General features: G+C 42.2%; 1 protein-coding gene across 2 annotated transcripts in view; it reads right to left on the bottom strand.

The window, feature by feature from the left end:
* The window catches only part of IFNGR2 (interferon gamma receptor 2), a 37,960-nt gene that overhangs the window by 21,122 nt on the left and 3,449 nt on the right, over window positions 1-13,389 (bottom strand). Inside the window, exons 2-4 of one of the 2 annotated variants that reach the window (XM_054048355.1) lie at window positions 2,573-2,699; window positions 1,686-1,748; window positions 97-272 (exon numbers count right to left, since the gene is read on the bottom strand). In XM_054048355.1, the coding sequence (XP_053904330.1) occupies window positions 97-272; window positions 1,686-1,748; window positions 2,573-2,699 (366 nt within the window). The remainder of the gene's footprint in view (window positions 1-96; window positions 273-1,685; window positions 1,749-2,572; window positions 2,700-13,389) is intronic. The other variant, XM_054048364.1, reaches the window with a different exon arrangement.

Here is a 13,389-nt window from a genome sequence, read left to right as displayed (position 1 = left end):
TTATACAAAGTGAAGAAAACTAAGACACAATATAATAACAATTACCAGAAATATTTTCTGTAAGGGGGTGAGAGGTTGAGATCATAAAAGACTTACTGTTTTGGTCTGCAAAAAATTTGTTTGTTTCCACCCAGTCAGATTTCACTTGTCCTAGCTCAGCCCTAACACGTAAAGTAATTGTCCAAAAGCTTTTGATCTTTGGATGTGTGAAATTGCATTCAGTCTTTGTAATGTTTGTGCAGTTAATTTCTTCCCAACACTCACAGGACATTCTGCAATACAAAATGAAGAAAGAATACGTCAGTGGAATCACCTCGCTGCTGCATCTAGCACAACTGATTGATATTTCAGAGAGAGTTTTCTTTCTTTACACCTAGCCAGTTTCTAAAGAATCAACATTTGATATAAAAGTACAACTTTCAAGCAGTTTTACTCTATAACCATGCAACGCCTTCTCTCAAAGCATCTGAAACTCTTTTCAAAATGTAACCAATTAAAAATTTAATGAGATAGGCAGGGGGCATTCTGTAAGCCCAGAGGCTGAATACCTTCAACTATTACAGGCCGGTAAGCCTGACTTCAGTACCGGGCAAACTGTCATGGGATCACTAATTGGTTAAAAGATGGGAAACAACTAACTGATTAAAAGATAGGAAACAAAGGGTAGGGATAAATGGTCAGTTTTCAGAATGGAGAGAGGTAAATAGTGGTGTCCCCCAGGGATTTGTACTGGGACTGGTCATATTCAACATATTCATACATGATCTGGAAAAAGGGGTAAACAGCGAGGTGGCAAAATTTGCAGATGATACAAAACTACTCAAGGTAGTTAAGTTCCAAGCAGACTGTTAAGAGCTACAAAAGTATCTCTCAAAACTAGGTGACTAGCCAACAAAATGGCAGATGAAATTCAATGTTGATAAAAGCAAAGTAAGGCACATTGGCAAACATAATCCCAAATATAAAATGATGGGAGTCTAAATTAGCTGTTACCACTCAAGAAAGAGACCTTGGGAGTCATTGTGGATAGTTCTCTGAAAACATCCACTCAAATGTGCAGCAGCAGTCAAAAAAGCAAACAGAATGTTGGGAAACATTAAGAAAAGAATAGATAATAAGACAGAAAATATCATGTTGCCTCTATATAAATCCTGGTACGCCCAGATCTTGAACACTCCGTGCAGATGTGGTCACCCCATATCAAAAAAGATATATTGGAATTGGAAAAGGGCAACAAAAATGATTAGGGGTATGCAACAGCTTCCATATGAGGAGAGATTAATAACATTGACTTTTCAGCTTGGAAAAGAGACAACTAAGGGGGGATATGATAGAGGTCTATAAAATCATGACTGGTATGGAGAAAGTAAATAAGGAAGTGTTATTTACTCCTTCTCATAACACAAGAACTAGGGATCACCAAATGAAATTAATAGGCAGAAGATTTAAAACAAAGAAAAGGAAGTATTTTTTTCATAAAACGCACAGTCAACCCGTGGAACTCCTTGCCAGAGGATGTTGTGAAGGCCAAGACTATAACAGCGTTCAAAAAAAGAACGAGATAAATTCATGGAGGATAGGTCCATCAATTGCTATTAGCCAGGATGGACAGGGATGGTGTCCCTTCGCCTCTGTTTGCCAGAAACTGGGAATGGGCAACAGGGGATGGATCACTTGATGATTACCTGTTCTCTTCATTCCCTCTGGGACACCGGACATTGGTCACTGTCGAAAGACAGGATACTGGGCTAGATGGGAATGAACAGAACAGGTAATCATTGAGTGATCCATCTTGTCACCCATTCCTTGACCTAGCCTCCTTGAATTTATCTTTTTTAAACCCTGTTCTAGTCTTGGCCTTCACAACATCCTCCGACAAAGTTCCACAGGTTGACTGCGTTGTACGAAGAAATACTTCCTTTTGTTTGTTTTAAACCTGCTGCCTATTAATTTCACTTGGTGACCCCCTAGTTCTTGTGTAAGTGAAGGGATAAATAACATTTCCTTATTTACTTTCTCCACACCAGTCATGACTTTATAGACCTCTATCATATCCCCCCTTAGTCTCTTTTCCGAGCTGAAAAGTCCCAGTCTTATTAATCTCTCCTCATATGGAAGCTGTTCCATACCCCTAATCATTTTTGTTGCCCCTTTCTATACCTTTTCCAATTCCAATATATATATTTTTTTAGATAGGGGCGACCATAGCTGCACACAGTATTCAAGATGTGAGCGTACCATGCATTTATATAGAGACAATATGATATTTTCTGTCTTATTATCTATACTGATGTTTAAAATAAGAACGTCCTGAGTATAAATAACCATGGGATTCAAGAAGAATATTAGCAAAGCTGGTTTGGAACAAGAGTGAAAAAAAAAATTGGGAAAAACGAAGGATTTCATTCTTTTCCTTGTTTAGTGGAAATAATTCAGTCCAAGAACTTTGCTTTCCCTATTGTTTTCACATGTACCTGAAAACCTTTCTATTAAAAACCTCATTTTGTACATATAAGCTTATACTTCTCTATTAGAATGAAGCCAATTTAGTATACTGCAACTATTTACTTACGTACTATACTGGACCGTATATAACACTGAGCCATTGTCCACTTTAACAGGAGCCCATCTCAATAAATTCTGATAATCATATGAGTAAATTGTCACATTCTGTGGTGCTGGTAACTGGAGTGGAGATTCTAAAATAGAGAGAGAGAGAAAAACAACAAAACAGTAAATAAAACTTTCAACACACAGTAACTACAGATTTGAAATCACCTTTCCTCGTCTCCAAAATTCATGGACACGTATTTATATAGCTTTGCCACAAACTTGCCCCTTTTTCCCCCAACTCTGTAGAACAAGAGACCTCCCCACCCTCTGTTTCCAAGTGTACTATGCACCAATGCCCTTACATCTCTATTACCCACTATTATTGTTTTCTGCACTATTGCTTAATAGTAGATACAAACTACAGTTTGCAATAAATCCAATATCCTGAAGGAAGGATTTGGGAGAGGAAACTATAGGGGAAAAAATTTCACCTATAATAAAAATTAAGTGATTTAACTGACAGCACCACTCTGATACACAGGTTACCCAACACTTCCAGTTATAGAACCCTGAACCAGTTGTTTATAACTTTGCCAAATTTTAATTATTTGGGCTGAAATTTTCCATGCTGGGTGTCTGGCTCAAGCTGAATCTGTTGGAAAGTTTCAGGCAAAATGGTTCAGCCATTTTCAAAAACAAGTTAGGAAAAATTCATGCAGCCATTTTATTGAGAAGCTCGAGTACCTCCATGCTTTGGAGCAGAGGAACTTGAAATTTGACAGGTGATGTTCTTTTGCCATTCTCATGAAAAAAATGCCCAAATTTAGCTAAATTCCGACCCTTTGAACCACCTGTGTCCACATGCTCAGCAGACCTATTAGAGTTCTGGAGCTAAAAATCACAGAATCATAGGACTGGAATGGACCTTGAGAGGTCAGTCCCCTGCACTCATGGCAGAACTAAATATTATCTAGACCATTCCTGACAGGTGGTTGTCTAACCTGCTTTTAAAAATCTCCAAGGATGGAGATTCCACAATCTCCCAAGGCAATTTATTCCAATGCTTAACAATTTGTTTTTTCAGTTTGCTTTTTAAAAAAAAAAAATGGATGTTACACGAAAGAAAAATAACCACCACCCTAACATTAAAAGAACATTAAGGTTGTAAACTCAAGCATTCAAAAGTTAGAAAATGGCAGACATAAGGTTGCTTGTGCAATCCCTTGTGCATTTACAATACAGTATTTAATTATATGATCACATTTTCCAAAGGACCCTGCCTCAGTCAGTGCCCATGCACCAGGCAGGTCACCCTCATTCAGTGCACAAGATAGACCTGCTCAATGGATGAATCAGGGTTGTGTAGTGAAGGTGGCTATTATCTGTGGAACCCTTTCTTCATTTGCTGCAGAAGTTGAAAGTGTGATAAATGAGGCACGGGATTGGGAGGAGGAGAAAGGGCAGTTTCATGGTTAAGGCAGTTGAATGGTGCTCTGGAGAACAGGATTTTGTCCCTGCCTCTGAGTTCCCGAGTGATGCTGGGCAAATCACTTCATCTAAACTTTTCACAGGTGGTCACTAATTGTGTGTTGCTCCTTTTCTGGGTGCCCAACTTGAGACTAGGGTCTGAGCTGCAAAAGTGCTGAGCACTCACAGCTGCGAACTGATGTCAGTGGGTGAAGTGCTTTGGACACCAAGTACTCTGAAAAAAATCAGGTCCCGGGCATCTCAAATTGGGCACCCAAAATTAATGCATAATTTTCATCTTAACTAGGGTTACCATACGTCCGGGTTTCCCCGGACATGTCCGGCTTTTGGGTCTTTAAATAGCCGTCCGGGGGGAATTTGTAAAAAGCTAAAAATGTCCGGGATTTCCCCTGGACAGCTATTTAAAGATCCAAAAGCGGCTGACAGGGCAGCCGCGCCGGCGGAAAGAGGTACTGGGAGCAGCATGGAGCGGCCGCAAGAAGTGGGTGCGGGCGGCCCAGCTCCCCCTGCCTGGGGTTCCCCTCGCCCACCGGGGGGGCGCGGGCTCCTCCTCTGCAGCACTGCCCGCCGCGGGGATGGGGCTCTCCCAGGGCTCTGCCCTGCACGCGCCCAGCACCCCCGGGGCTGCTCCTGCCTCCCTTGGCTGGCCCAGATCCCCTCCCCCAGGGGGCTGGGATCCTGCTGCGGCTTGCGCCCCTCTGCCTCCTCCGCGGGGCAGGCAGCCCCAGGGGGTTGAGGCCATGCCACCCCTTCCCCAGCTTCCCCCCTCCAGCAGCCCCCTGCCAGGCCTGTTCAGCCCTCAGCCCCACCGGGTCCTGCCCTGCCTCACGCAACCCGCCCCTACCGTGCAGCAGCCCGGCCGGGGGGACTGGGGGAGTCGCAGCAAAGCCTCGCCCGGAGCTGGTGCAGGAGACGAGCGGGGCTCTCAGCCCAGGCTCCGGCATCAGCCTGCAGCCGGGAGCGGAGCCACCCCCTGCCAGCTCGGCTCAGCCCAGCTCGGCTCTTAAAGGGACAGGGACCCTACCTTGGGTTGGCCCGGCCTGGGGCACGTGGGGGTGTCACCTCACCCCCCGTCTGGGGGACCCAGCGAGGCGGGTGCTCGGCCCCATAGCAGCGCAGAGGGGAGGCCAGTGATGCACCTTACTCTCTCCTGCACTGCCAGCCACGGTCTTGCCTCCTTTCCCCAGCTCTGTGAGGCACTGTACACCTCAGAGCAGCAAATGGTAGCAGGTTCTGCTGTCTCCAAGCAGAGTGTAGCCCTGAGTGTTTATTTCCGCAGCAGTGAGTTTTCGGTTTGGTGCATTCACTCCTGATCTACCTGGTAACGTGTAACAAAATGCCCTTGGCATTCATTTTCTCAGTATTTCTGGGAATACCCTTTTCAGTTTCATAGATTGATCTGGGATCTTTCTTTTGCTGTTTCCAGAGAGAACTGTTGACAGCAGGGAGATGTGTCCTGACTAGAGGGCAGGAAGCAAATTTGACTAGACCAGTTGTGACTTCCTTTTTATTTGTTACTATAAAATGTATTACACACAAATAGATTGCTAATGAACTTCCGCCTTTGGGTTTCTGGAAAACAACTCACTCTAATACTTGGAAGATGCAGGGACCTATGGTCTTAAAAAATGAAACATCAGACTCATTAATTTGGGGGAAGTGCAGTGGTCCATTTATGAAATTTCTTTAAAACATGATTAAAAAAATCCTTCTGAGATTGTATTTTAATGCTGAGATCCCAATAGCCTTACGATAGAAACAGAAAGTAAAACAAACAAAGACATTCTTGATCCAGGTCAATTAGAGCAGTGGTTGTCAATGTTTCCAGACTACTGTACCTCCTTCAGGAGGCTGATTTGTCTTGAGTACCCCTCACTTAAAAACTACTTGCTTACAAAATCAGACATAAAAATACAAATATCACAGCACAGTATTACTGAAAAATTGCTTATTTTCTCATTTTTACCATATAAATTATCAAATAAATCACAACTCCCAGATTGAGAAACACTGATATAGTATATAGAGCAGTATAAACAAGTCATCGTCTACGATGATGGTTGCATATGCTTCGATAATTAGTTTGGCAAGGCCTTCTATATCAAAGTTACACACATTTTTACACAATATCAGGCAAACCAGCTTGGATCTCTCACTATTCATGTCTCTACTAATTGTGCTCTGCATCATTTCACAAAAAAGTTATTTAATTGAGTTTGAAATTTATCATTATACTGAGATTTCTAAAAATACCCTTCTAGAAAAACTTCCATTTGGCTTCCCAGTAAAGAAAAGGACTTTATATAGCTTGTCTGTTTGAACTTCGAGGCCCATACAGTCCCTGAAATGACACTGCCTTGGTTAGTGTTGTGCCCCATATCTCACAGTACGCATGATAGGTTGGATTGTCACAGCCCAGCTCAGCCACACAAGGGAGTAAATATTATCTTTTCCAAGTAGACCCGCTGATATGGGGATGCCCCTTTAAAGGAAGGCCCCGGGACAGGTATGGACAGGGGAGTCCCTTCAGTGGAGGCAGAGGTGAGTGTCAGAGGTGGGGTTACCATACTTCCGGATTTTCCCGGACACGTCCGGCTTTTTGGTCCTCAAATCCCCGTCCGGGAAGAATTTCCAAAAAGCCGAACGTGTCCACCTCCTCCCCGGGCTGCAACTTTCCCGGCTCCCGCCGCTCTCCACCGTGGCAGTATCTGAAGCAACTTCCCCAGCGCAGCAGCAGCCGGGGATGGGTGGGGGGTGGGGGAGGGAGGAGGGGGAATGTGGGGTGCTCAGGAGAGGGGGCGGAATTGAGGTGGGGAAGGGGCAGAGTTGGGGCAGGGCCGGGGGCAGGGAAGGGACGGAGGCGGGGTCCTGTGGAGTGTCCTCTTTTTGCACTATTGAAATAGGGTAACCCTATCTTAACCTCTCTCTCAGTTCCCATCTGTAAACTGGAGATAATACCTCCTCTCATCTCACAGCAGTATTGTGCAAATAACTTAATTTATCTTTGTAAAGCACTCAATGAATGCCACAGAAGAACCATAAGGAAATCAATAATTCAGAGTAGACTTTGAATAAAGTGTAGTACATATGGCATGGGGCCACACTGGAACAGTAAGAAGAGAATACATTAAATAACAGGCTCCTTAAGTGGGCAGCATCTATCCAGTGCACTGAATGAGGCAAGGGCCTGTGGGGAAAAAGTGTGATAATGTAATTAAAGACTGTATCATAATGCATAAGCACAAAAGGGCCAAATTAAGGTTGCACAGATAACCTTAATTCTGGCATTTCCTAACTTTTATGCTCTTGACTTGGTTCTTTACACTATTTAAGCGACGCTGACATCTTCTGATGAAAAACATCATATAATAAAATAAAATAACTGGCTCCTATATAGCACTTTTCAGCTGTAGATCCAATAGATGTTATTTCATGGAGGATGGGTCTAATCAATGGCTACTAGCCAAGATGGTCATGGATATAACACCATGCTCTGGATGTCCCTAAACCTCTGATTGCAAGATGCAGGGACAGGATCACAGGGGATGGATCACTTGATTGCCTTGTTCTGTTCATTCCCTTTGAGGCATGTGTCGCTTGGCTGCTGTCAGGAGATGGGGTGTTGGGCTGGATGGACCATTGTTCTGACCCAATATGACCACTCTTATGTTCTTATTTTCCTAATATTCAGATCCCATATAAGCATCTAGCTTTATAATTTGAATCAATGAAGATGGATTCAAGTATTGAAAGCTACAGTGGTCCCCAAGCATTGAGTTTTGTTCTGTAAACAGTGACAGATGGGATAGAAAACTATTGTACCCCTGGGCTGAATTAGTTTTTCACCTTTTCCCTCTCAATGCAATCTTGCAGTTGACTTGCTCACAGCATATGCAATGACTTTTATGCCTTTCAAAGGTTGTCTTCTCATTTGAATGTGAAAATATCAAACATCCATACACTTATTCATAGATTCCAAGGACCATTGTGATCATCTAGTTTGACCTCCTGTATCAAGGCCACAGAACTTCCCAAAAATAATTCCTAGAACGTATTTTAGAAAAACATCCAATCTTGACTGAAAAAATAGTCAGTGATGGAGAATCCATCACAACCCTTGGTAAATTAGTCAATGGTTAATTACCCTCACTGTCAAAAATTTACAGTCTGAATTTGTCTAGCTTCAACTTCCAGACATTGCACTCTCTTATACCTTTCTCATCTGGACTGAAGAGCCCATTATTAAATATTTGTTTCTCACATCAGTGCTTCCAGATTGTAATCAATTCATCCCTTCACCTTATCTTCGTTACGTTAAATAGATTGAGCTCCTTAAGTCTGTCATTATATAGATCATGTTTTCTAATTCTTTAATCATGCTTGTGGGTAATATGCCTAATATGTATTTGACAATTTCAGAGCTCTATTAATTTCTATTTTATTTCAAAAATTGTTTTAAATAAATATTTAATATTGACCCAGGGGAGATAACTTGTTTTATTTTGGGTAATCATATCTTGCCATAACCTAATGACAATGTACTAAAGAGCATTATTTTTGTGAGGATGTATATTTTAAACCAAAATAACAATATAACTATTACAAATCCCTTATGATTGCATGACACCCCATATATTAGGCCAGTTCCCATAATGTAATTTATGTTGTGCCTACGTATACTTATTCTAAAGTTCCAGTTAGATGTTTTATTATTCACTTCCTGTTTTCAACTTGTATTTTACTACACGTGGGCAACATGATACAAGCTGCGTACCACTCTAGAAGTGGCTCCAGAGGTAGCTCATCAAAATTTGAAAATCAGTTTGGGGTCGTTTGGGATAAAGAAATGCTATGCAAATTATTAATCTCACATTCATATAGTCACTTAGGCTTTGTCTACACTTAAAACATTACAGCAGCACTGCAGCTGAGTCAGTGTAGCACTTCAGTGTAGACACTCACTACAGCTACAGGAAAGGTTCTCCTGTTGCTGTAGTCAATGCACCTCCTCGAGAGGTGGTAGCTATGTCGATGAGAGAATTCTTCCTCTAGACCAGGAAATTAAGTTGGCATAACTACGTCGCTCAACAGTGTGAAATATCCACACCCCTGAGCAACGCAGTTAAGCCAACCGAACTCCTAGTGTAGGCATGCTAGGTTGATGGGATAATTCTCTCATCGACATAGCTAGCGCCTCTCGGTGAAGTGCAGTACCTATGCCGGGAGAAGCTCTCCATCAGCACAGATAGTCTTCATTGAAGAAATGCAGCAGTGCTGATGCAGCATTTTAAGTGAAGACCTGCCCCTAGTGCTCTCTACACTGGGGGCTAGGTTGGTTTAACTATATTTCCCGCGGGGTGTGGATTTTTCAGACCCCCTTGTGAAGTAGCTAAGCCAATGTAAGTTTTCAGTGTAGACTAGCCCTTAGAAAACAGTATACGGGCAAGTTAAGCTAGGGAAAGTTAAGACAGGACTGGCAGCCTTGTGTTAGGAAAGTGTTGTGATTTTTTTTTTAAATATCCATTTTTCTTATTATTAAAATAGATATAAACCTAGGTATATTACAGAGCCCATGCTAAGCCCAGCCTCTGCACATAAAATTAGGCCTTATATGATGCTTTCTATTTATCAGAATAGATTTTTTTTCCTCTGGGTAGTTTACTGCTGTTTTGGCTTGAGGAGCAGAAATGCAGCTTAAGAACTTCAAAACCAGATATTAACAAAGGAACTAAGAGATAGTTATTGAGAGAGAAAAAATAGTTATAAAAAACTATTAGGCTTGCTAACGATTAGCATGTTTCCAAAGCACTTTGAAGACATTGGGAAGTACAATACAACCTGTACAAAATGTGTTGTAAAACAATTCCCATCCAGTTTTAATGAAGTTCCAATAACTTTGTGTAAACATGCCAAATGGCCTCATTAGTTAGGAACTTTTAGCGTATTAGCTTAAGAAGCCCTTCTTTAAAATAAATAATAATAATTCCTTAGTGCCCAGTCTCACTGCAATACCACAGAGTACATTTTTCCTGGTGACATTAACCACAAAACTTGCCTACAGGGCCTCTGGTATGTATAGAATTTTACTACATTTCCTGGTTTTGCAATCTTGTCTTTTTAAACTTGCAAAACTGGACAATACTGGGAAAAAATGTCTTTGAGCCTACCGCAGTTCACTTGATGTCACCAATATAGCACACTCTGGGCAAATATGCCAAACCCACGAAAAAAAATGCAGAAATTGGGTTTGTTTTTGGCTTAATTGGCTTGTGAGTTGCTCGCTGGCTAGTTTTTGGATTGTAGCTTGTTGCTTCTTTTTAAAATTGGCTCCCGGCAAGCAGGGGCAAGGGGGAGGCAAGGGTGGTGGGGAAGAGAGTTGGGGTGCACAGTGGGCCCACCACACTCCCAGACTGCACGCCAGGGGGGATCTAGTCACAGTGTTGGGGTTTTTAGGGATTGGCTTGTTTTGGTCTTGTTCTGAAATGGGATTAGCTTGATTTTGGCTTATTGTGAAAGTCAGGTGCTTATTTACCACGTGACAGTTGGCAACTGTGACTCTGGGGAATCAGGAATAATATGAACTTGCCATCTGTGCAGGGCTGGCTGTCATAAGATCAATGAAAAGTAAGTTTTAAATGATGTTCACAGCATAGTTTCATTTGCTATTTAGTGTGTATTTCTAAGGTTGCTGAGAATCCTTTGCTTAAATATAAAAAGCAAACTTTTCTTGAATCATGGTATCATGCAAACTCCTGAATACTTGAACAGCTAGGGCTCACTATTAGTCTGATGCACATGGCAGAGTATCTTGTATAACCAGCTAATTCGCTTAGCCAACCATAGATAGGTGCCAATTCAAGAATGCTGAAGGTGAGAAATGCACATTCTAATTTTTTTCTGGACTGTTACTGAAGTAACAAAAGAGGAAGGAAACTAGTTCATTTTTTCCTGACACTGGGTTCACATACTGTTGGTATGAAGCAACACCATTATTCAGAAGCAGGACTGTCCCAGTCAGTAGGCTCAGAAATGATTACTTTAATCAAAACCTTTAACTTGATAGTTGATACACAGTAAGAGGTCATTTCTATACATTAGTCTTCTGAGCTTTGTGCCAAATAAGGTGGGTGTAATTTTCAGGGTGGATAAAACTGAATGGGGGGCAAGGGGAGAAAAATATGTTTTATTTAAATTGGATATTTTTTATTTTTATATTTAAATTATTTCTTTTTAAAAATAAACCTATTTAAAATTAAATCAATGTACAACAAATTAAGGCCTAAATCTCTCAACATTTAAATAAAAACTAAATATGCTGAATCCATGAGTCTCTAAAAACCCTCTGAATTAGAGTTACAGGGACTGCTTTTCTATATAAAGAATCAGGGGGAAAACATCTAATTTTTGAGGTCAAGCTTTATAAATATGGCACAATACGTATGTACTGTATTAAGGGCTTGATCGTGTGGGGCAGCCAGGAGTTGTGCTACTGGGTGCAACAGGCTGGCAAAGTTATCATAGGGAGCCGGCCTCTGACTCTAGGAAACACCATCATGTATCTCAACAGAACCATCCACTGACCCCACCCGGGTGGTTTCATACTCCTGTTTTATAGCTTCTCTCTACCTCAGCTCTGATTGACTCCGTTGTCAAATTATGATTATTTATGACTCCACTCACCATGAAAAAACTTACTCTCCTGCTCATGGAAAAACACTGAAGTTTATGTATGCAAAACGTTTAGGGGTGTTTTAATAAATTGTATATGTTGCTTTATGTGTTTAATTAAATTCCAATTACCATCCTAATGCAGATTGAGACAAATCATTCACCATTTTCTAATATACTAAAAATGTACAATTAAGAATCTGAAAATATTAAGTTATATAATTGCTTAAATAAATGTATATAGTGCAGTATTCTCTAACTCGGTGGTTTTCAAACATTTTTGTGGAGACCCAGTTGAAGAAAATTGTTGATGTCTGCAACCCAACAGAGCTGGGGGTGAGAGGTTTGGGATGTGGGAGGGGCTCAGGGCTGGGGCAGAGGGTTGGGGTGAGGGCTGTGGGGTGGGGCTGGGAATGACAGGTTCAGGGTGTGGGAGGTGGCTCTGGGCTGGGGCAGGGGGTCAGGGCTCTGGGTGCAGGCTCTGGGCTGGGGCCAGGTTTGAGAGGTTTGGGGTGCAGGAGGGGACTCTGGGTTTGGGGGGCTCAGGGCAGGGGCTGGGGTGTGGGAGAGGATCAGGGCTCTGGGCTGGGGTGCAGGCTCTGGGGTGGGACCAGGGAAGAGGAGTCCGGGTGCAGGAAGGGGCTCCGGGTTTGGGGGGGCTCAAGGGGGCAGGGCACAGGGTTACCTTGGGTGGCTCCCGGTCAGCAGCAGTGATAAGGCAGGCTTCCAAGAAGCAGCCAGCAGCAGGTCTGGCTCCTAGGCAGAGGCGCGCACGGCTCTCGCCCAGCTCTCGCCCACAGGCACTGTACCCCCCCAGTGCGGAGCTGGTGCTCGGGCAGGGATAGCGCGTGGAACCCCATGGCCCCCTTGCCTAGGAGCCGGACCTGCTGCTGGCCCTTCGGGGACGCAGTGTGCTGTCAGAACAGGTAGATACTAGCCTGCCTTACCCAGGCAGCACCGCCAACGGGACTTTTAATAGCCCGGTCAGCGGTGCTGACCAGAGCAGCCACAACCCAGTGCCTTACATTCCATGATCCAGTACTGGGTCGAGACCTGCAGTCTGCAAACCACTGCTCTAACTAGATAGCAAAAAAATGTAACAAGTCGAATGTAAAAACTATTTAGTTGTAAATCAACATGTTTTAATGGTTATATCAACCAATGAGAATGCATCTTTAGAAAATAACTGAAGTACAAATGGAAAAGCTGATTAAAAATCAATGATTTAAAACACTGATTTAAATTGCTTTAATTTAAATAATTTTCATTTAAATCTGCAGTACTTCATTATAACCACCTTTTCATTTCCATGGAATTGATAATTTTGTGTTTAGCATTTTCTTTTTAAAATCAAATACAAGGTTATTAAAATATAATTCCAAGCATCCAGTACTTAAGTCTTCTTGAAAAGGAAATGTCTGAAGAGAGTTCAATTTAATTTAGATTGTAAGATGCTGCAGACAGGAAACTTTGACTTGTTATATGTTTCTAATGTTCGAGACCCACATTTAGTGTCATTTTAAAATAACTTCTCTCTCAGAAAAAGGAGCATTTACAAAGGAGGGAACAAGTTATTTGTTTCTGAAGTTCAGAAACTTCTGACATAGTCCAGATATAATTAAAGATGTATTGTTTCCCTCCAAGTAATTCCCCATGTTCACCATTGAGAACACTAAAGAT

The sequence above is a fragment of the Malaclemys terrapin genome, chromosome 1 (genome assembly GCF_027887155.1).
Source record: "Malaclemys terrapin pileata isolate rMalTer1 chromosome 1, rMalTer1.hap1, whole genome shotgun sequence".
NCBI classification, from domain to species: domain Eukaryota; kingdom Metazoa; phylum Chordata; order Testudines; family Emydidae; genus Malaclemys; species Malaclemys terrapin.
The sequence above is the reverse complement of the archived record's forward strand: the minus strand, read 5'-3'. Positions and strand labels throughout refer to the sequence as shown.